The sequence below is a fragment of the Sebastes fasciatus genome, chromosome 2, assembly GCF_043250625.1.
Source record: "Sebastes fasciatus isolate fSebFas1 chromosome 2, fSebFas1.pri, whole genome shotgun sequence".
Lineage (NCBI taxonomy): Eukaryota > Metazoa > Chordata > Actinopteri > Perciformes > Sebastidae > Sebastes > Sebastes fasciatus.
Window position 1 is genome coordinate 42,706,777 of NC_133796.1, and position 24,697 is coordinate 42,731,473.

Below are 24,697 nucleotides of genomic sequence, written 5' to 3' on the forward strand. Positions count from 1 at the left end.
TGTCTCTCCTCCTCAACCGAACTTGAGCAAAGTAGCTCCTACTGTTAGTCTGCAAGAACCAGCAGAACAGTCTTCATGTACTACCATCATCTAAATATAACATGTTCTTTCACAAAGGCTTTATGTAATTACACTGTTTAAACAGATGATATTTATATATTATATATATTTGATGTCATGCATGTAGCAGAGTACAGGTAGTAAATAGTGACTTGTAAGCAACACAACACATTTCTGTTTCACAGTCAAACTTTATTTGAGTAGACAGATGACAATATTAATTATTCACAGCATTTGTAATCATCTCACCTGTTAGTTATGTTAACATGGTACAGGAGAAAGTCTTCAGCTCTGGTAAACTACAGTAAGCTAAGCTCCGGTGGTCTGTAGTCATGGTAACACAGAGACAGCTACTACTGTAAATAATATACCATTACTCTGATCTTCCATACATTTATCTTTTAGCAGAAATAATGAACTGACTACTGTTTCACATCTTCTATTTTCCACCCTGATGGTCGCTGTGTTTACACACCGTGTCATAGCGGTAGCATGTAGCTAACCCGTTAGCATGTAGTTACATGCTAACGGGTTAGCTACATGCTAACGGGTTAGCTCTGTATCTCCATGTAAACAGAGCTAACCCGTTAGCATGTAGCTACATGCTAACGGGTTAGCTCTGTATCTCCCATCTGCCCACAGCTGTCTGCTCTCAGCTGTCTGCTCTCCTCTGGGATGATTCTGTCGGTCATTTCTCACAGATGGATCTGTAAAGACAGACGTAAAACAGAGTGTATGTTTACGGTTTACAGAGTTGATGCATGAGGTAAACACAGAGCTAACTAACAGAGATATAAATAGTATTATTTACCTGAGAGAAACCGTCAGGAAAACCTGGAATCTGGACCGCAGATGTTCATCATGTGTCGCCGATTTCTGATCAGATTCCTCCGGTAACGTGCGCTGGGTGAAGTTTCTGGTTTATAAACTTTAAAGTGGTTTATAAGCTCTATTCTAGCTCCTCTCTCTCCACTCCTCTCTCTCCCTGCTCTCAGGCCGCGAGGGGAGCGGGGAGGGTGACGCTGTGTTGTTGAGGACGTTTGATTGACAGAAAACGCTGACCAATCAGAGCAGAGTGGGAGGAGACAGAGGCTACAGACACAGAAATCAGCACTTTTGGAAACAGAGGTTATAGAGACATGCTGGAATGCATGATCTGATTGTTTTTTGGAAAAAAAAACTTCAGAGACATGGTTTGGAGGTGTCTGAGACCTATAATAACTAGTTTAAATGGAGTATAATATGTGACCTTTAAGTAAAATTTTTAGGTATTTATACTTAACATTTATTTTACATTTTATGCTTACTTTACAGATTTAGATTATCAATTAAAATATAAATCAACTAATAAATTGTGATATAGGCTAATATTCTAGGTTAAACTACCCAGCAGTATACAAAATCAGTTAAAATTAGCTCCAACTTTACCAGCTGCAACATTAAAGTGATGAACAAATTAACGCATCAATAATTATAATCCAATAATATAAATTATTCTGAAATGGGGCATTCTGCATAATTGATACTTTTGCTTTTGGTACTTAAGTATTTTTTTATGCTAATACTTTTGTACTTTTTGTACTTGAATAAGATTTTGAATGCAGGACTTTTACTTGTAACAGAGCAATTTTACACTGCAATATTGCCACTTTTACCCAAGTTAAATATCTGAGTACGTCTTCCACCTCTGCCACTTCAGGTTAAACTGATGGAGGTTTAAATGATAAATTCAGCAGGACTGAAACTGAAGAGTCGACCTCCACTTCGTCAACGCTCCTCTGATAACAGCGATCTGAAGTTCTTCAGCTCTCTGATACTTGTAGAAATCCTGCAGGACATTTCATAAAGAAAACTGTTATCTCTTTGGGTGGGGTGTGTATTATGTATTTGTATGTGTACACATGTATTATATCAAGAATTGTATGTATTGTATTATACAAAAAAAAGTATTTAGGCCTTCATTAGAGACATGTCTTTTAAAGTATTTTATGTTTTCTGATCTGCTCTCCTTTAACTTGTTACTTTGCTGTTGCTGCATCTATTTTATATTAAAAGCCCACCACCTGTTCAGGGGGTGTAATCCTTTGTTTTTACTGGAATGTTTGTTTTATTGTGAAAAATCTGCAGGAAGTGTTGAATTTCACTAAGAGCATCTTAAGCATTGAGAAAGCAAACAGCAAAGTAGACCTGATCAGAATCAATCTCAGTAAGAGGAGTATTTCATGTTGTTGTACAGTAAAAGAAATATGAATTTTGGCCAATATATTCTCACTGCCATTAACTCCAGGATATAATATGAAATTTTGCAGTTTTCACATTTCATATATGATGCCGAGGGACTCTCTGACCTTCCAAAGGCGTTGAGCAGGGAAACGATCTCCTGTCGGCTGAGCTGGAAACTGGGTCGCTGGACGCTGGACGAGGGCAGAGCTTCAATTTGTCGCTCTGAAAACAAAATCTTTAGTGCTGTTCCTAATCCCTGAGTCTGGTGACGAGAGAGAGAGAGAGAGAGAGAGAGAGAGAGAGAGAGGGGAGCAAATCAGAATGCAACATATAATGATTGCAACATATAATGATTTGACTGCACCTTTATGTACATCATTACTATAACTCTCGTATTAATGACTGGCCTGCAGTTTCCCCCACAGCCGACACTTGAAGCAGCCCACACAGTCCATGATCCTGGAGATGTTGAGGAAGGCCAGTCTGACGTCCTCCTAAAGGCCAAAGAGATATGTTATAATTAGTTTTAGAACAAAAGAAAAACAGGCTAGACCTGAGTGTACTTTGTCACGTTACTGCTTTCTTAATTCCTATTAATTTCTCCGTGTTACAGTGCAGTTAAACTCAAATTATTTGATTGATTCAATGCAACTTCAGTCAATATTCTAATAAAAGTTTGCACAACATCTAAATGCTTTCTGTTGATAAATCTTTTACAGATCCAAGCAATGAAGACATTACATTTCTCTCAACTGCTGAATCTGAATCTATGATATCTATCACACTTTCTGGAATTATTGGCTCCAAAACACTTTGCAACATGCTTTTTTTTTACTTTCAACTGGGGGTGTGTAGATAATGCCTGAATTTGAATTAGAGGGTGAACTAGTCCTTTATTTTTTTTTTCTTCTTTTATTTAGTGAAAAAAGGAACAAGAGGAGTCTCATTTTAATTTATAAGAGCTTTAATAGTCTTGTCATGTCCACAAAGACCTGCTCATAAAAACTGGGAATCATCCTTGCTTTATAAATTCTGTTGTATTCTCTTTGATTAAGAAGTCATCAAACTGTAAGTCACTTTATTTCTAAAGAGTTTAGAAATGGTTGCTGACCTTCAGTTTGGCTGCTTCCTTTTCATCTCCAGCAAACAGAGACGTCTCATCAAAGTGTAGAGGGAAAGATCTGGAAGAGGAAAGTCACAACAAACTACCAGGTTATACTGTACAATAAATATGACAGCAGCACAAGAAACTACATTAATGAGAAATTAAGACATTAATAATTATAATCTATAGCTTGCTCCCATCATAAGTACCTTTATAAAGTGTACTATAAAGCAAAGATTTCAGAGGACAAAAAAAGGAGAGAAATAGCTATAAATTTGTCACTTTTATTTTGTAATTTGTCTTTAATTGCTCTTGTATAGTTTCTATTTTTACTTATATTCTTATATAAGTTTTATATACCTCTTTTTTTTTTACTTTCTCTATTCATCTGTATTTATTTCTGTCCTTGTGCTACTGCATCAATAAAGGTTTATCTTATCTTAAACTAGAAATATAATATAATATAATATAATTAAGGCAGAACAATCATAGTTCTGGTGCCGGTATCAGGCCTCAGACTGACACCGGCTCAGTTCCGGAGTCGGCATCAGGCCTCAGACTGACACCGGCTCAGTTCCGGTGCCGGTATCAGGCCTCAGACTGACACCGGCTCAGTTCTGGAGTCGGTACCAGGCCTCAGACTGACACCGGCTCAGTTCCGCAGTCGGAATCAGGCCTCAGACTGACACCGGCTCAGTTCTGGTACCGGTATCAGGCGTCAGATTGACACCGGCTCAGTTCTGGAGTCGGTATCAGGCCTCAGACTGACACCTGCTCAGTTCTGGAGTCGGTATCAGGCCTCAGACTGACACCTGCTCAGTTCTGGAGTCGGTATCAGGCCTCAGACTGACACCGGCTCAGTTCTGGAGTCGGTATCAGGCCTCAGACTGACCGGGTCAGCTGCAGGATGTGCAGCAGCAGCTGTTTGTGCCTCCAGTCCTCCTCCGGTCTGCCGGTAAACAGATGGACTGACGGCTGCTGGAAGAAGGGCAGAGCTTTGGCCAGCGCTCGCAGCTCGATCAGGAACAGAAAGTAGAGATTGCGGAGCCTCTTGGGCCCCTCGCCGTCCGTCTGCTCCGAATCAAAACGCTGTCTGAACTCCGACACGTTGTGACCCCACTTCTTCTGGAACCAGCTGTCTGAAGGAAAGAGAGAAGGAGGGTTAGGAGTGATGCAAATAACAACACAGCTAAGGAAAGACAGTGTTGTTTGGTCTGAATCAAGACAGGAAGACTAGTGCAGAGGGAAGTCACAACAACCTGTCGAGTTATACAATAAATATGAAAGCAGCACAAGAAACTACACTAATTAGAAGTGAAGAAATGTCACTGGACATAATTTATAAGCTGCTCCCAACATTATTCTCTTCACAAACTTAATTATTAAGTACAGATTTCACAGGAAACTTTAACTAAAATAAAAAATAACCTGCAAAAAAAGAGAGCAATAACTGTAAATGTGCCACTTTTATCTCGAAATGTTATATTTAATTGCTCTTTTCTAGTTTCTATTTTTACTTCTATTCTTATTTAAGTTTTATATACCTCTTATTATTATTTTTTTCTTTCCCTATTCATCTGTACTTATTTCTGTCCTTGTGCTACTGCATCAATAAAGGTTTATCTTATCTTAAACTAGAAATATAATATAATATAATATAATTAAGGCAGAACAATCATATTTTCTTGCAAAATAATATGATATGATATGATATGATATAATATGATATGATATGATATGATATGATATGATATAATATAATACAATATAATTTAAAAAGATAAATCATATTTTCTTGCAAAATGATAAAAAACTCAGAAATGATTTAAGTCTGTTTTTATATGTGTTATAAGGGGGGAAAAAAGTAAATGAACAAAAATAAATAATAAAATCTATTTATATATAGCTCTATTTAATATGAAATTGTATATAGACATTTCAAAACTGACACAACATTTACAGAAAAATAACATTATAGAGCAGAATGAATAACAGATGGAGAACAGTAAATAAAATGTGTTTCTATTTTTACTTCTATTCTTATTCAGAAGTAAAAATAAGTACAGATCAATAGAGAAAAGTCCATTATTTAGCTATTAATTGAGAACAATCAGTTATTTTTGAAGAATTTACATAATAAACTACAAACATTCAGTCTTTTTCTGTCCTGTTGCTGACTTGTTTTCCTTCATGAATCAGGGGTGAGAATAAATGACTGAATGAAGTGTCTCACCATCCAAGAGGTATCTGGCGCTCAGGTGTATGTTGATGCTGGCGTGGAGGCCAGAGATGAGCCGGTAGAAAGCCCTCTTCTCTACACACTGACCTGACAGACACAAACAGAGAAGACAGTTGAGAAAAAACATCTTTTCTGTCTTCAGGTGAAACGCCAGGGTGACCATCCCCCTTTGTGCCCCCATGTTCAAACAAACCACAGCAAAAGTGCCCATGGGTGCCCCTATGGTAGATAAAACATGATAAAGTGCCCCCTGGAATGCCCTTAAATGATGACAAATTTAGAAACCATGATGCAGTGCTATATAAGTGGCCCTATGTGCTAGAAAACTTTCTGCACGCTCGTGCCCCACCGTGTGCCGCTGGTGCCCTTTTTATTTTTTTCGCCCCTGCCCCTCAGGCACATGCTCAGACAGCCTGAGCCCGCCACTGTCAGCTCACCTTCCAGCCAGCTGTAGAAGGTCTTCGCTGTAAATAAATAATCACAATGTTGTTGTCAGACACAAACAGAACTAAACTGACAGTCTGAATGAAGTGAATCATGGTGAGATGTAACAGTAAAGAACCTCTTACCTTCATTTCCTGAGCTGCTGTGGAAAGAGTTGGGAATTAGCGGTCGCTTGATCGAGTACGGCCTGCGAGAGGGAAGTTAAGGGAGAGTGATGAACTCATCATCAACATCTTCTGAACTCTCAGCAGTGGTGGAGGAAGTATTCAGATCTTTTACTAAAGTCAAAATACTAATACAACACTGTGAAAACTGTGAAAATAGTCCTGCACTTAAAATGTTATTTAAGTAAAAGTATTTAAGTATAATCAGGAAAATGTACTTAAAGTATTAAAAGTATAAAAATGTCCCCAGTGACTATTATACTATTATATATTCTATCATTAGGTTCATGTATTAATGTAACAGAAGGATTTTACTGTTGTTGTTGGTTGAGTTTGAGATCATTTTTAACTATTAACAAATGATTATTTTCATTATGGATTAATCTGCTGATTGTTTTTTCTGTTAAAGGGACTGTTTGTAACTTCTTACACTGATAAATCATTGCTGGTCGGTGTCCCATGCGCGTTCGCGTGTGTCTACGCTGTTGAGACTCAGACTCCAACACAAATTACAGTGAAGCACCAAAACCTCTTGGTTGTATTTAGTGAAGCCCGTCTGTTAAACAGTGTTGGCCGCGGTCGGAGGACGCGGGGGAGACCGTGGCTTTGGTCTCCAGGACCAGAGTCTCTGCTGTACTCTGCTCCTCTGCCTGCCTTCACTCACACACCGTGCTCGTTCACGCTATTTCGCTCCACTCTCACGTGCATGCGTGCTCACTCCACACTGCAGAAGAGTTAGTTTAGCTCTGAGAATATCTAGTGAATGTACAGTGGACGTTTGTTCAGAAATAAATGTTGCATTCTTACATAGAGTCCCTTTAATCGATTGATTGTTTGGTTTGTAAAAATAGTGACAAATGCCGTCACAATGACCTTCACAATGTTTGTTTTGTCCAACCAACAGTCCAAACCTCAACATTATTACTAATACATTAACATATAATATATATAATATTAACATTATTAAAGGGACTCTATGTAAGAATCAGAAATGTCTTGTTAACAGCGACGCCTGTGGCCGTTAAGTCAACTAAAGTCAGCGTCGGGCTCACACTTGTGCTCGCTTTACATAGACATGAAGGAGCATCGGTCAAAACAGTGAGGCGACACACGTCAGCTAAAAGCACAATATCACTCTATATTTCAGCTGCTTGGCAGTAAAGGAGCCAATAAGCAGTGGTCACTCAAATCATTGGCAAAGACACCTACATGTGAATATTTATGAGGCGCATTTGTTAAAAAAAGGTCGATAAGAGCGGATTTGTTGGGACATTTGGGATTTGGTCGAGTGGGGGAATCAATTAACTGAGTAAGATTTAAAGAATTACATTTACTCTTGAAATCATCAGATACAGAAGATAACCAGTCCCAGTTTAAATCACCAACTAAAACAATATCACTCCAAAGGTGCATTAAGTTTGGTAAAGCATCACCAACAGCAGAGGGCGGTCTATAGCAGTCAACAATAGTGATGTGGTGAACCTTGGCTACTTCAAGTTTTAAAGCCAACATTTCAAACTGTTTAGTAACAGATTGAGAGATCAGACTACTGGTGTGAAGTTTATTCTTGATATAAATAGCTACACCACCCCCCCTCTTTGGTTGGTCAGAACGATAAACCTTATAGCCGCTTAACATAATGTCCCTATCAGAGATAGATTTACTAAGCCAGGTTTCTGTAATTATGATGACATCAGCACACAAGTGCTATTACAGCAGCTCCTGCTCACCGTTGAACTTTTCCTCCTTTCATTTCTTAATTAGGGTCCGAGCACGAAAGTGCCAGGACCCAACGGTGTCCTGACACTGAAGTGCAAGGAAACCTATTGTTTTTCTAAGGATTATTATTCTTTTTCTGCTGGAATATCGCGTTTTTGAGGCCTTTCCCATCCCCAAAAACTCATGAAAAGTGAAATATGCATCAGAACTGGTGGGAAATTCAATGTTCTGGAGTGATTGGGCTCGGGTGTCGCCAGCGGGCGAGATAGCGCCCCCTAATATAGGCAGTTTTTCAGGGAAAGTTTCTTCGATCTTCACGAAATTCAAGTATTTTATTGCATACGTCTTGAAGTTCGTGTTAAATATTTTTGAGATTTTTTCGGCCAACAGGAAGTCAGCCGTCTTGGATTTCCTGCGTGATTTTAAAATTTACAAACACATGTTTGAGGACTTTAGGATGCACCAAAACTCATGAAACTTTACACGCACATCCAAACTAGTAATTACTTTGATTAAGTGGTGAAATTTTGCTTGGGCGTGGCATTTTGGCTCTCTAGCGCCCCCTTATATCTTTTAGACTTTGAACATGCCTTGGTATACCCGAAAACTCATGAAAGTTGGCAAAAAGATGGACACCTGTGAACTTTACGTGAACGTACAGCGATTAGGTTAATTATCTTAAGCGGGCTCTATAGCGCCCCCTAACGCGTGGAAGGCCATCGTTTGGACAAAATTAATTGATCTGCCCCAAATTTCACAAGCTGGATAAGAGTCCCGGCCTGAAGACATATACGTGGTATTTTGCGTGATAGTCATAGCGCCCCCTCCAGGAAACAGGAAGTTGTTGTAAATTGACTATACATTGTCCAATCTTCCCCAAATTTGACATGTTTTATAAGAGTCCCAGCCACACGCTCCAAGCAGAAAATAAACTCTAACTGTTGCGTGCGGTGTCCGACTTTCATGGGAATGCACAACAGCGGGTACCCCGACGTGCACGTTCCCCAGACGTGCCCGCGGGGGCGAGGGCCCGTTCATCGCTGCTTGCAGCTTTGATTTAATTTGTTATGTTGTACTTTCTTATGGATGGAAGGATGGAAGGATGGATGGATTATCTTATAAAATATTTTCATATTTTTTGCATTAAAACAACTAATAGCTTCATCTAAATATTTGCCATGTAATTTTTAATTCACTGTCAGTTAATTAATTGACTGATTGTTTCAGCTGATCTTGTACCTTTTCATATGTTTTGTGTGCAAAAAAAGGTACTAAAGCTGTCAGATAAATGTATTGGAATAAAAAGCACAATATTGCCCTCTGAAATGTAGTGGGGTAGCAGTAGAAAATACATGAGAAGAAAATATTCAAGTAAAGTACAAGTACGTACAAAATAAATACGTACTGAAAGGGACAGTGAGTAAGATTTAGTGGCATCTAGTGGTGTGGTTGTAGATTGCAACCAACTGAATACCCCTCCGCTCACTCCTTCCTTTCCAAGACCGCGGTAACGTGAGCCGCTGAGTGCAAAACTGTGCTAACGCCGTTCTCCTCGCTCAGAGGTCATACAAACCATAATAACACTACTTTAGGAGCAACAGAAGTCAGACGGCAGCTGGCGGTACCACGGTTTTACACTCTGTGGCTCACGTTACCACAGTTTCACAAGCGTGTTGGAGAACTACGGTGGCCTTCAGGTAACGTAAAAGTCTCTCTCTAGAGCCAGAGTTTGGTTTGTCCGTTCTGGGCTACTGTAGAAACATGGAGGAGCAACATGGAGGACTCTGTGAAGAGGACCCGCTCCCTATGTAGATATGATTGGATGTTTTACCAATCTGTGGTCGCCAGCGTCCTTTTCTACGCTGTGGTGTGCTGGGGGGGCAGCACAACTAAGAGGGACACCTCGAGGCTGGACAAGCTGATCAGGCGGGCCGGCTCTGTGGTCGACATGGAGCTCGACTCTCTGGTGACGGTGGCAGAGGAAAGAACACTCAACAGACTGCTGGCCATACTGGACAACGCCAGCCATCCTCTGCACGCCGTCATCACCAAACAGAGGAGCTCGTTTAGCGGCAGGCTGCTGCTCCCCAAGTGCTCCACAGACAGACTCAGGAAGTCCTTTGTCCCCCGAGCCATCAAACTGTACAACACCTCTCTAGGGAGGGGGGGGGGGGGGGGGGGACAAAGGAGGACGGTCTGCAGGACAGATAATAATGCACTATACTCACTTTTAACAGCCTCTTCTGCACTATATTCACTTTTTTTAATAGTCGTGTATCACAGCTGTTACTCTGCACTATATTCAGTTTTAACAGTTTTCTTCATCATCTTGTATTTTTATATCTGGTATATTTTTTTGTACTTTGTACTTTGCACTAATAACTTTTTTACTGCCGTTTTACTAACATGTTTTTGCACTATGGAACTGTGATGCTGGAAACTTGAATTTCCCTCGGGATTAATAAAGTTACTATCTATCTATCTATCTATCTATCTATCTATCTATCTATGAAGGACTCATTCTAAGCTAACAGAAACACAATGATTCTTAGTTTCAGGTGATTATACACTAATGAAAACATAGTTATGAATATTATACTCCATTTCTGCTCATAGATCCCCTGAAATGTTACAAACTGTTCCTTTAATTAATTGATTGTTTTGTTTCTAAAAAAAGTGAAAATAGTGAGAAATGCCTTCACAATTACCCAGAGCTGAAAGTGACACCAACAGTCCAACCAACAGTCCAAACCTCAACATTATTACTAATACATTAACATTATTAAAAGGAAAAACAGAAAATGTTCACATTTATAAGCTGGAACCATAACATGTTGCAAAGTGCAAGTATCTCAAATATGTACTGAAGTACAGTACTTGAGTAAATGTACTTTACTTTACTTTTCACCACTAGACTCTTGTTTGAACTCTTTTCAGGTGGAAGTGCGTTATGTAAAATACGAAAGGTCAAAATGTAAAGATCATGCTCTACTCTGAGCTGTACTAGTTTTATATTGTGAGTGTTTACTTGAAGCAGTTCTCCTCGTAGATGCTGTTCCAGATCTGCCAGGCCTCTGGTCCTCTGTAGCCCGTGAAGCGCTCTGGGTTCAGCAGCAGGTCCACGTACTGGGAGTCCGGAGAGTCCTCGTCTGGGAGACAGCAGCACTTCAGTCAGCTGTGAGTCACTACTACGACTTCAGCTGATCAGCCGAGTGTAATCACAACTAAAGAAAACTAAAGTTAAAGGTGAAGGAAGATTTAGACACTAGCAGACAACTGTAGCGTTATAATAAGTTAATATATAATATTTATCTGTGTTCCATCACATCACCTACAAATTAGACATTATTGATTTTATACAGTATATGCTTTTTATCATGTTCCCTAAAAATACTCCTTATGTTCGCAAATCATTTTTTACTCTCTGTTTTCCCAAAATGTATAGATTCTTAACATTATGCACCTTAAAATAATAACAATTATAATAATAATAATAATGAACATTTCCTAAAAATGTATTTATTCTTTCCATGTACTTCATCCCCATGTTTCCTTAAAAAAAGATTATATATTCTTTTCTTATGTTCCCTAATAATCTAATATACCTTTCATCATGTTCCCTAAAAATATTTCTTACATTACAGTTTTTCTCTCTCTCTTATGCTTTTCTTCAAATACATGTATTCTTTCCATTGATATTTCCGAAAACATGTATTTTATCCTCACGTTCCCCAAAGGAAAGATTATATATACTTTCAATTCTGTTTCCTAATAATTTAACATTTTATGATGTTCCCCAAAAATACTCCTTATGTTCACAAAGCATTTTTTACTCTGTTGTTTTCCTTCAAATAAAAGATTATTAACATTATGCTCCTTAAAATAAGCTCAATTTTATCATCACATTCCCTAAAAATGTATTTTTTCTTTCCATTTATATTTTGTAAAGAAATATGTATTTTATCCTTGTTTCCTTTAAAACAATTATATATTGTTTTGACTATGTTCCCTAATAATTTTATATACTTTTCATCATGTTCCCTAAAAATATAACTTACATTACAGTATGTTTGCAATTTTTTCTCTATCAGTTATGTTTTTCTTAAAAAAGTATGTATTCTTTCCATTTATATTTTGTTTAAAATATGTATTTTATCATCATGTTCCCGAGAGGAAAGACAATATATTCTTTCGATTCTGTTCCCTAATAATTTAATATACTTAAAAAAAAATATTAAACTGTGTTCCCTAAAATATCTAAAATATCATGCATTTTTACCTCTTACGTTCCCTACAAAATGATCTATTCTCTACATTTATATTTATCCATTTTCAGTTCTATCTTTCTTTCGATTATTTTCGTTAAAACATGATGTAGTTGCACCATTGTGTTCCCTAAATTGTTTTCATTTTATTTTTTATCTTACTAAAACCATTATGTATTCTGACCACAAATCAAAAACAAAAATGGAGGATAACTTCTGGGAGTATAAACCTGAAAGGTGTCGATCAGCAGGTCTGTGTTTTTCATTTGTTGGTAACTATACTTTATACTTTTAGAAATGGGATATGGCGTCAAGTGTATTGATTCAAGTCATCTTTTGCTCAGCTGATGGATTGAAAAGTACCGTCGACCACGCAGAAGCGTTCCGCCTCATCGTCGTGTTTCCTCCAGCGGAGCAGAGCCTCTCTGGTCTCGTCACTGGAAACCAAAACAGAGAAATCTTGACTCTATTATTATATTTTATTACACATGAACTTTACAGTACATGACCAGTATTTTAAAGTATTCATTTGTGTATTGTCTTTATTGTTTAACAGTGATCTCATATTATCTTGACTCGCCTTAAAGAAACATCTACAGCTCCGAGATGCTCCGTCTGCTCACACTCAACCGGCCGCTCGATAGCTTCTGCTGAATACTGAATACACACACACACACACACACACACACACACACACGTACACACACGCACACACACACACACACGCACGCACGCACACTCACATACACGTACACACACACACACACACACACACACACACACACACACACACACACGCATTAATGGAATAAAACTTGTTAACACACTACAGTAGGACATAACTAAACTGAAGATGTGATGTACTAATGTGGTGATTCTGATTATGTGCAAAGCATTAAACTTGTTGAACACTTTGAAAGTCTTTTCAATGATTGCATGCAGCACTTTTTACAACTCTAACATTTTTAAATTTTAAAATGTCCCAGTATTAGCTTATCATTTATATATATCCAATAACATCCAAATATTAGTGCCCACAAATCACAAGTGTTAAACTCTCAGGAATTGTTACTTGCTATAATCCAAGTGCCTTAAAAAATGTTATTTCTTCATAATCCCAAAAATGTGTTAAAAGGACCCCAAATCCCTTATGTACAGCAATTATTATAGCGTCCCCCAAGTTAGTCATTTGTTGTAAAACCAAACGTTTCTATAGTGCCTTTAAATTCTGGAGTTTAGTTTATTTGTTTTAATTATAATAATTATTAATAACAATTTTTTCCCGAAATATTTTATAGTTTACTCAGAATTAGTAATCCCAAAATGGATTATAGTGTGCCAAAAAATACTTTTGTATTTTATAACCCCAAAAAACATGTTATTTTACCTCCTCCTATTGATAATTTCAAAGTTGTAAATGTAAACAAATATTGTTGCCTTCAAATGAGGTTGTGTTTACAGTGTTCATCAGAAAAGTCCCTATGAAAGCCCCCCCCCCCCCTCCTTGTGGTATTTACGACCTTGTAAGTGGAAAGTTTCTGAAAGCTCAGAGTTTATGAGTTGTGACATGTTTGTTGACATTGTTAGAAATGGTGGAGGCGATGGAAGTTAATTTTTCATTGCAGAATAAGTTAATATATTGTAATTTTAGTCGTATATTGTTTCTTTTGGTAATTTTATAATATGTCTGAGGAAAATGTTGATATTCCCAACGGCCTCATCTTTTTCATTATGTCTTTGCATTTCCTGCATTTTGTTACAGGCCTGCTAGCGTGCTATTTTTAGCCTCTTGTGCCAATTGTTAGCCTCTGTGGCTTGTAGATGCCGACAGTAACGTTAATATTGCAGTTGCTTAGCAGCGGTGTTCTCACAACTTAACCACTTGAATGTCAAGCATATCGTGTACACGACTTCCCATGTTGTGAGCAAGAGATCACGAGTTTCATTTGAAGGCACCATGTGTCCCAGTTTATTCCCTGTTGTATGTGAATGACAGCTGACAGGAAGTAAATATGGACCCAAGCTGTTGCCTAGCAACACAAACAGCTGATCTTGACTGACTCACCTTGTTGTGGGAGGAGGATCTGATCCCCTCTGGTACTTCGTTCTGTGAGCGGAGAGCAGAGTTTTAGTGAGTCTGGTGTTAATACACTTATATATGTATGTGTATATACATGTATATATATATATATATATATATATATACATATATATATATATATATATATATATATAAACTGGAAAAACAAAGTTCGGAAACTTGTGTTTGGTGGATTATTTCTCTGTTGTTACAATGCTAATTGGCATTGTATTTTACATCGTTGGAAAGCCTGTTTATTTACCTTCACAATGATGTCCAACTTGTAAGGATCATGCATTTGTGGGATGAGCAGCACAGCTGATTATGTGGGTAGCGCCCAAGAAAAATTTGCCAAAATGCTCTGCCAATGGTAAACAGTGTATTCTCATAAGGCTACCAGGAAGCCTGCAATGACTGCCCTTCACCGTCAGGCCCATTTGCGCTGGTGTCGACAACACAGACAATGGAACCTGAACATGTGGGGGAATGTCATGTTCAGTGATGAGTCCAGGTCTGTCTGCGAAAGTTGGATGGCAGGGTCAAAGTATGGAGACGACGTGGAGAACGCTCTGCTGATGGAGTAACAGCTTTTGGTTGGGGCAGTGTCATGGTGTGGGGCGGCATCTCCCTCACTGGCAAAACAAGACTAGTTATCATTGAAGGCCATCTCAATGCAGTGAGATATCGGGATGAGATTCTGAAGCCAGTGGCGATCCCGTATCTCCACAATCTGGCACCTAACTTCATCCTCCAAGATGACAACGCTCACCCCCACAGAGCCAGGGTTATCACAGACTACCTCCACAATGTGGGAGTAGAGAGAATGGAACGGCCTGCCAAGAGTCCAGACCTCAACCCAATTCAACACTTGTAGGATCAGCTTGGGCGTGCTGTACGTGTTAGAGTGACCAACACAACCACGCTGGCTGACCTGCAACGAATCCTGGTTGAGGAATGGAACGCCATCCCACAGCAACGTGTGACCAGGTTGGTGACCAGCATGAGGAGGAGGTGTCAGGCTGTTGTGGCTGCGTATGGATCTTCCACCGCTACTGAGGCTCCTGACGGTGTATTAAATGAATAAAGTGTAAAATTGCCAATATGTCTTGTTTGTTCCTTGTTACTGATAGAGAGTTCAATCATCCAATCCACCAAACAAATCAAAACAAGAGTCAATACCAACAGGAGAATACACTGTTTACCATTGACGGAGCATTTTGGCAAATTTTTCTTGGGCGCTACCCACATAATCAGCTGTGCTGCTCATCCCACAAATGCATGATCCTTACAAGTTGGACATCATTGTGAAGGTAAATAAACAGGCTTTCCAACCATGTAAAATACAATGACCATTAGCATTGTAACAACAGAGAAATAATCGACCAAACACAAGTTTCCGAACTTTGTTTTTATGTATACACTACAGGTAGATGAGATGAGAGGAGGAACTCACAGGTGAGCAGGGCTTCACAGCACAGTCCTTCAGACCACAGTGACTGCTCACCGTCCAGAACGGACACGCCTTGTTCAGGTTCACCTGCAGAGGATCGAGTCCAACACAAAGTCCTTAGCAACACACCAGTTAATATCTGTTTGTCTGTCTACTTGTACATGTATCTTTGTGAGAACCAGTTCCAGTTTTAGATCTTGAGAGTGAGGACTTTTTTAGAAAGAGGACAGACCTTCTAAGACCTGTTTCAGGGTTCAGGCTTTGTTTTAAGGTTCAGGTTAGAATTAGGTTTAGGTTATGGTAAGGGTAAAGGTTGGGGTTAGGCATTTAGTTGTGATGGTTAAGGTACTAGGGTAAAGGGCTAGGGAGTCATAGGAGTGCCATAAAAAAGTATAAATCTGTAAAAGAAGAAGAAAATATATGTGGAAATATAAAGATAAATAAAATCTAAATGTATTTGTATATTTATTTCTGCATATATGTATTTATATATTTAAAAACATATATTTTTTTGAGCATATAAATTACTCTATTTTTTCTGCTGGGGAATACATTATGTCAATGAGCGTCCGTGTTTGTGTGTGTGTGTGTGTGTGTGTGTGTGTGTGTGTGTGTTTGCGTGTGTGTTTGTGTGTGTGTGTGTGTTGTCCATCAGGTCAGCTCACCTTGTAGAACCTGAAGTAGTCCGACTCCAGCAGAGTCTGAAGTTTGGGGAACAGCTGGTCGTTGTTGAAGCCGTCGATAGTTTCCACATCACAAGCACAGTCGTCCAGATCTCCTGTGAGCTTCGTCAGATAGAAAACACAAACAACTTCTCATCTTCTGAACATTTATTTCAGAGAAACTGAGGTGACTTTATTGTTGTCTGTTGAACTCTTGTAACAAGGTATTTAGGAAAATGTATTCATGTAATATAAGGTGAATGAATTCCCTCTTTGTTACTAGTGCACTGAATTACTGGCAGTGATGGAAAGTACTTTTATTTATTTATTTAAAAGTATTGTAGCCTACTTAAGTACACATTTCAGGTACTTGTACTTTACTTAAGTATTTCCATTTTATGCTACTTTATACTTCTACTCCTCTACAATTACATTTACATAAAAAAACACGACCATCTTTAAAATTCAATTAGTTAAAGATGAAACAAGTGGTTGGGCTAGTTCAGCTCCATTGTCACGACTACGAGTTGATGATGATCTTTCCTCTCCCATGATCATCATCTCACGACCCCTCAGATTTATCTGGTGACCCTTTAGAGTGGCCCAACCCCTAGGTTGGGAACCACTGGACTAAACTACCAAACTTCACTGTGTAAGATAATTAAAACTATCATCAGTATTAATAATCTAATAAACTATAATATGATAATATAATATTATTGACACAACAAGTACTTTAACTTTTGATACTTTAAGTACATTTTGATTATAATACTTGTTTACTTGATTTTAAATGCATGACTTTTACTTGTAACAGAGTACTTATATATCGTGTTACCAAAGTGACACCTACACAGTAGCAGGAGTTGGTTGGGTTTGACGTGCCGAGACAGCTTGTACACGACCCAAAGCCTGTCTGGCCTCACGTGGTATGAGACTGTAATCCATTACCTGGAAGACAATAAGTTAGGGGAGAGGACTAACAAACCAACTCCAAAACACACCAGAAGCCAGAAATGGTGGAAGGTTAGGCTTGGGGCTAGCAACCCCAACTTGTAAAAAAACGATATGCTACAGAAACGTTGACAACAGAAAGACAGAATCAAATCCTGGTAGAGGAGGGTTCCTCATCAAGAGGAAATATGATGCTGTGTGATTAAAGCCACAAAGTTAAGGAAGTCACAGAGCCGAAACCCCTCCTGTCAACCAGGGACATCCGGATTGGAACGTGGAACGTTAGGACCATGTATGAAACCGGAAAGACCATGCAAGTAGCAGCAGAAATGAATAGATACAACCTAGACCTGTTGGGAATCAGTGAGACAAGATGGATTCAATCTGGACAACAAAGACTGATGACAGGAGAGCTGCTACTCTAATAATAATAATAATAATAATAACTTGGATTTATATAGCGCCTTTCTAGAAACCCAAGGACGCTTAACAAAGACATAAATAAACACAACAATGGAACATAGCAGTAGCTAGAGGCCATAGGCCTTGGTGAAGAGGTGGGTTTTGAGAAGTCTTTTGAAGGTGTCCAGAGATGGTGCGTTGCGGATCTCTATGGGGAGAGAGTTCCAGAGGGTGGGGGCTGTCACACTGAAAGCTCTGTCCCCAAAAGTTCGCAGTCTTGTGTGGGGGATGGAGAGCTGACCCGTGCCTGAGGATCTCAGGTTCCGGGACTGTATGTAGGTGTGGTGGAGGTCAGATAGGTACTGAGGAGCCAGGGCGTTGAGGGATTTGTAGGTGAGGAGGAGGATTTTGTAGTTGATGCGGGACTTGACCGGGAGCCAATGGAGGTGGATGAGGGTGGGGGTGATGTGCTGCCAGGGCTTGGTGCGGGTGAGAACCCTGGCAGCTGAGTTTTGCACATACTGGAGCCTGTCCAGGGCTTTGCTAGGAACCCCGGACAAAACTCCATTGCAGTAGTCCAAACGGAAGGTGACGAAAGCATGGATGAGGGTTTCTGCCACAGAGTCAGAGTGATTGCCGGAGAAGTGAGATGTTTTTTAGGTGGAAGAAGGCGGATTTGGTGATGAACCTGATGTGAGACTGGAATGAGAGAGATGGGTCCAGGATGACACCCAGGTTGCGGACTTCCGAAGATGGGGAGAAAGAACAGCCGTCAATGTCCAGGTGTAGATCTCCAACCTTTGGGAGCAGGGTCTTGGGTGCCACAACCATGAGCTCGGTTTTGTTGCTGTTGAGCTTTGGGAAGTTAGATGACATCCAGATTTTTATTGCATGCAGGCAGTTTACAAGTGACTGGGGGGAGCTGGGTGGATGGTTTGTTGCTAAGATACAGTTGTGTGTCGTCAGCATATGAGTGAAAACTGAGACCGTGGTGGCGGATGATCTGACCAAGGGGGAGCATGTAGATGGTGAAGAGGATGGGTCCCAGCACAGAGCCTTGAGGTACACCATGGTTGACTGGGGCTGGGGTGGAACTGGAGTCTCTGATGATGACAAACTGTTTTCTGTTTGTGAGGTAGGACTGAAACCAGGAGAGAGCTGAACCAGTGAGGCCAAGGTAGTCAGATAGGCGGGTGAGGAGGATGGTGTGGGAGACTGTGTCCAAGGCGGCTGAGAGGTCCAGGAGGATGAGGATGCTGATGTGACCAGAATCGGCAGCGATGAGGAGGTCATTCGTGATTTTGATGAGGGTGGTCTATGTGCTGTGGTGTGGTCTGAAACCAGATTGAAAGGTTTCATAGAGCTCATGGTTGGCCATATGTTGATGGAGTTGGGCGGCCACTGCTCTTTCCAGAATTTTGCTCAGGAAAGGAAGGTTGGAGATCGGTCGGTAGTTGTTGCAGTCATCCCGGTCCAGACCTGTTTTTTTGAGGATGGGAGTGACTGAGGCCGTCTTGAGGCTGTAGGGTACCAAACCAGATGCCAAGGAGGAGTTGATGATGTTCACCATAATGGGGCACAGGGCAGGTAAACAAGCCTTGACCAAGGCTGTGGGCATGGGGTCCAGAGAACAGGTGGAGGCTTTGGCCTTAGTGACCAACTTGGCGACCTGAGGAGCACATACAGGGGAGAAGGAGGAGAGGGAGCACTGAGGCAGGCGAACAGCCATGGGAGCCACGCCCAGTGGCTGAGGTGTGTGTGGAGGGAGGTGGGCAGGCGCCAAGAGCTGCTGATGTATGGACTCAACTTTATCCTGGAAAAAGTCCAGGAACTTAGTGCAGAGGTCGGGGGCACCTGAGGGAAGGGGGGGATCGAGGGGGGCGAAGTAGCCGGTTGATGGTGGTGAACAGCATTCTGGGGTGGTTTTGTTGGTTGGCAATGAGGGTGGAGTAGTAGTGTGTTTTGGCCTGGGAGATAGCTACTTTGTAGGCCCTCACATGCTCTTTATAAGCCTCAAAGTGGACAGTGAGGCCAGATCTTTTGTACCTCTTCAGTTGACGGCCGGTGGTCTTTTGGGTGCGGAGTTCAGTGGTGAACCAGGGGGCGGGACGGGTGTAGGAGACTGTCCGGGTTTTGAGGGGGTCAAGTGAGTCAAGGCTGCTGGATATAGTGTCGTTGTAGTGGGCAACCAGCCCATCAGCAGAGGTGTCGTGGGGATCTGAGGCCAGATGGCGTGACAGAGAACCAGATCGACCACTTCTGTATAACCAGGAAGTTCAGGAGATCACTTCAGGACCTACGGGTGAGGAGAGGAGCAAACATAGCATCAGATCACCACCTGCTAGTTGCCACTCTGAAGCTGAAACTGAAGAAGCACTGGATGGAAACAACAACAAAGACACAGAAGTTCAACGTCCGCCTTTTGGAAGAGACACAGAAAAGGGAGGAGTACACGCTGAATCTGAAGAACAGATTCCAGGTATTGCGAAATCCGAGCATGGAAGAAGACATGCAAGACCAATGGGAAAAGATAAGAGAGTCCGTCACAACAACATGTCAGGAAGTAATCGGACTAAAGAAGTGCCAGCAGAAAGAGTGGATATCAGCAGAAACTCTACACAAGATAGAAGAGAGAAGACAGAAGAAGGCAGAGATCAACTGTCGTAAAAGAACAACCAGGGCAGAAGCCCACCAAGAATACACAGAGGTCAACAGAAAGGTAAAGAAAAGTGCGAAGAAGGACAAGAGAAATTACATCGACAACCTTGGCTAAAGAAGTGGAAGAGGCGTCAGCAAAAGGAAACATGAAAGAGCTGTACGACACCACCAAGAAGCTGTCCAGCACGACCAGACAGACAGAGCGACCAGTGAAAGACAAGGAAGGGAAGACGATCACAGAACTTAACAACAACAGGAGAGATGGGCAGAACACTTTGAAGAACTCCTGAACAGACCGATAACCACCTAACCCTCCAGACATTCAACCTGCGGAGACGGATTTGCCCATCAATTGTGGAAACCCACCAAGATGGAAATTAAAAAGGCCATCACACGGGCGGCTGGTTAGCTCAGTCGGTAGAGCGAGCGCCCATGTATGGCCAAGGCTCAGTCCTAGCCGCGGTGGACCCAGGTTCGAATCCAGCCTGTGATCCGCATGTCATCTCTCTCTCTCCCCCTTTCCAAGACTCTATCCACTGTCCTATCAATAAAATACTTAAAAAATGCCCCCAAAAAATAACTTTAAAAAAAAAAAAAGGCCATCACACAATTGAGGAACAACAAGGCAGCAGGACCAGACAACATTCCGGCAGAGGCGCTGAAGGCAGACATGGAAACCTCGGTAGAGATGCTGCACCCACTGTTTCAGAAGATCTGGGAGAAGGAGGAAGTACCAACAGACTGGCTATCTGGTCAAGCTCCCCAAGAAAGGAGACCTGAGCAAATGCTCTAACTACAGAGGAATCATGCTTCTCTCAGTGCCAGGAAAGATATTCAACAGAATTCTCCTGGAACGAATAAAGAAAGCCGTGGACCCCGGCAGAATAGATCATGCGTGGACCAGATCGCATCATAGTTGAACAGTCATTGGAATGGAATTCTCCGCTGTACATCAACTTCATAGAGTATGAGAAGCGTTGACAGAAGCATTCTCTGGAAACTGCTTCGATACCATGGCATTCCAGAAAAAATGGTCAACATAATCAGGAACTCTTACGCAGGGATGACCTGCAGAGTTATCCATGGAGGACAGCTCACCAGAAGCTTCCAAGTGAAGACCGGCGTCAGGCAAGGCTGTCTATTGTCCCCTTTCCTCTTCCTCCTGGCTATCGATTGGATAATGAAGACCACAACAGCACAGAGGAGAAACGGGATCCAGTGGACACTCACAACACAACTAGACGACTTAGACTTTGCTGATGACCTGGCTTTGCTGTCTCACAGTCAACAACAGATGCAAGAAAAGACAAAAATACTGGCATACACATCATCACAAATAGGCCTCAACATCCATAAAGGGAAAAGTAAAGTCCTCAAGGTCAACACAACCAGCGGAGTCTCAGTGACCTTGGAGGGAACAACACTTGAAGAAGCAGAAGCCTTTACATACCTCGGTAGTGTCATCAATAAGCAGGGCGGAACGGATGCAGATGTCAGAGCCAGAATCGGCAAGGCAAGGGCTTCATTCATACAACTAAAGAACATCTGGAGCTCCAAAGAAGTCAGCCGGCGGACAAAGCTCAGACTTTTCAACTCTAACATCAAACCAATACTCCTCTATGGTTCAGAGACGTGGAGGACAACCAAGCCCACAATAACAAATGTACAAACATTCATAAACAACTGCATGAGGCGGATCTTAAACATCCACTGGCCAGATACCATCAGCAACAATGATCTTTGGCAGTGAACAGGTCAGAAACCTGTTGAAGAAGAGATCAGGAGAAGGAGATGGGGATGGATTGGCAACACTCTCCGGAAACCGGGTACCAGCATCACCAGGCGGGCCCTTAGATGGAACCCACAAGGCAAAAGAGGCCGGCCCAAGAACATCTGGCGCAGAGACCTTGACACGAACATCAAACAGAGCGAGCTGACATGGAAACAGCTGGAGAGGAAGCCCAGGACAGAAGACTCTGGCGGACTGTGGTCAACAGCCTATGCTCCACAAAGGAGCGATAGGCTTTGAATGAATGAATGAAAGTGACACCTTCACAATGCGTGTTTTGTCCAACTTATGGTCCCAACCTCAAAATGATTCAAAATAAATTTAAATAATTAAAAGCAGAAGCAGCAAATCTTCACATTTGAAAAGCTGGAACCGAGAACTGTTTTTGCATTTTTGCATGAAAAACGGTTATTAAAATAGTTTCAAATTGATTTTCTGTGAATCAATTAATTGTTTAATTGTTTCTTGTACATTTTCATATGTTTTGTTGGCACAAATTAATTAGTAAAGTAACTAAAGCTGTCAGATAAGTAGTGGAGTAAAATACAATATTTGCATTGGTGAAAAGTGCATTTACTCAAGTACTGTACTTAAGTACAATTTAGAGGTACTTGTACTTTACTTGAGTATTTCCTTTTCATGCTACTTTATACATCTACCCCACTACATCTCAGAGGCATTATATTGTAATCAAAATGAGCTCCACCTTTACCAGCTGCAACATTAAAGTGAACACACTCATGCATCAATAATTATAATCCTGTAATAGTCTATATTATTAATTTGAAATGGGCCATTCTGCATAATGCGTACTTTTACTTTTGGTACTTAAATAATATTTTGATGCTAGTACTTTTGCACTTTTACTTAAGTCAGATTTGGAATGCAGGACTTTTACATGTAACAGAGTATTTCTACACCGTGTTATTACTACTTTTACTTAAAGGTTCTCTTAACGATATTCAGATAATATAGCCGAATACTCCCAAATATAGCAGCAAACAATTATTGTCTATGTAAAGATATGTAAGGGATAATGTACAGCTAGCTGGTCATTGTTGTGAAATAAACAACAATGACCGGCTAGCTGTACATTATTCCGCTAATTACACAGTTACTTACTTAAGAAATCAATAATTTTACAGAGTCTGAGATCAGAACTGCGTCCATAGCAACGGTCTGTAGCAACAGTGTCGTAGAACGCTGTGATAGACCAATCAGAATTGAGTATTCAACAAAGCATGGTAATATTCATCATGTAATTAATAATAATAATGAAATAAAATCATAAAAGATTGGGAGCATATCTATTGCCTCTGCACAGCTCTCAACATGGCGACGGCTGAGCCGGTGGCTTGCAGCTAACAGTGCTAACAGCGCTTACACTGAAAACAACAGCAACAATCCTGATAGAGCTAACGGTGCTAACCTGAGGGGGAACTGGAGGGTAGGCGCTACGACGACGCTGTCAGTCGGGATGGCTGTAACCACTGTTTAAGAGCAGTGCAGAGCGGCGATTAACCAGCCAGTGGGGCACGTTCACATGCACGAACATGCACTAAAAAGCAAGTGGCAGCCGGCTGGCGATGTCAACATAGCGAGGAGAAGCTCAGATTACATCACACACAGAGGGAGAGAGACTTCATTCTCTGCTCAGGTAGACATTACTCCTCTGTATCTTTACGTAGACAATAGTTGTTGATAATATATTAATGCTCTGAATATGGTACAGAGAACCTTTAAAAATCATGCATCACTAACCACATACCACACATACAACACATACATGTGATGTTTTAGGCTTCTTTGAACTGCTCTAGCAGCTGGACGTCTTCAATTCAACACTTAAAGTAACATTACAACAGAAACTACATGCAGAATACTGAATATGCTGATTCAAATCAAATATCAGGTTTGTGCAGTGAGGGACAGTCGCTCACCTGACAGAAGCACCTGCTGTCTGCACATCTGGGCACCTGGAGGAGGAGCACGAGGACCACCAGCTTCATACCGACCTCCGTCTGAAAACTCCACCAGCAGCAGACTGTCTCTAGGCGATGAACAGAAGAGGAGACTCCACCAGCAGCACACTGTCTGTAGGTCTGTAGGCGATGAACAGAAGAACAGAAGACGAAAGACTGACTCTCTGGTGGAGTTCAACAGGAGGATCTGGGTGGAGGCGGTGATCTCATGCCAACTTCTACTTCCTGGTATTTCCTCATTCAGTCCGCTACGTGTACTACGTGACAGGTTCATCAGCAGCACTGTAATCTTTTACAGTGTGTTCACATTTAAACACATGTCGCCCACACATCTGTTTTTAGGCTTCTCTTTTTAAAAGGAAGTGCATTTTCTTCCTTTTCGCTTACAAAACAATCCGACTGAAACCTTCAGTATGTCCATTTACTATCATAAACTTTAATAAAATATATATACATCGAAATAATATCCCAAAACTTATTTTTTATTTAATATTATATTTT

General features: G+C 40.8%; 1 protein-coding gene across 1 annotated transcript; it reads right to left on the reverse strand.

Annotated features, from left to right (window-relative positions):
* Positions 1 to 1,425: 1,425 nt before the first annotated feature.
* On the reverse strand, positions 1,426 to 24,459 carry ero1a (endoplasmic reticulum oxidoreductase 1 alpha). Its single transcript, XM_074624331.1, has 15 exons — positions 24,155 to 24,459; positions 16,415 to 16,534; positions 15,753 to 15,836; positions 14,285 to 14,326; positions 12,800 to 12,876; positions 12,583 to 12,656; positions 10,983 to 11,103; positions 6,197 to 6,258; positions 6,065 to 6,091; positions 5,622 to 5,714; positions 4,281 to 4,527; positions 3,395 to 3,464; positions 2,691 to 2,777; positions 2,409 to 2,545; positions 1,426 to 1,888 (listed from the first exon to the last, which is right to left on the reverse strand). The coding sequence occupies exons 1-15, from the start codon at positions 24,221 to 24,223 to the stop codon at positions 1,828 to 1,830; spliced, it is 1,371 nt and encodes a 456-aa protein (XP_074480432.1). The 5' UTR covers positions 24,224 to 24,459; the 3' UTR covers positions 1,426 to 1,827.
* Positions 24,460 to 24,697: the final 238 nt, after the last annotated feature.

What these genes read in the sequence shown, in the direction of transcription:
- ero1a (XM_074624331.1), bottom strand. Translation starts at nt 24,223, where the DNA reads ATGAAGCTGGTGGTCCTCGTGCTCCTCCTCCAGGTGCCCAGATGTGCA. An exon ending in CACATCCTGCAGCTGACCCG is followed by an intron (nt 3,465 to 4,280) that starts GTCAGTCTGAGG and finishes TTCCTCTTCCAG; the next exon opens with ATCTTTCCCTCTACACTTTG. An exon ending in AGGAAGCAGCCAAACTGAAG is followed by an intron (nt 2,778 to 3,394) that starts GTCAGCAACCAT and finishes TTTGGCCTTTAG; the next exon opens with GAGGACGTCAGACTGGCCTT.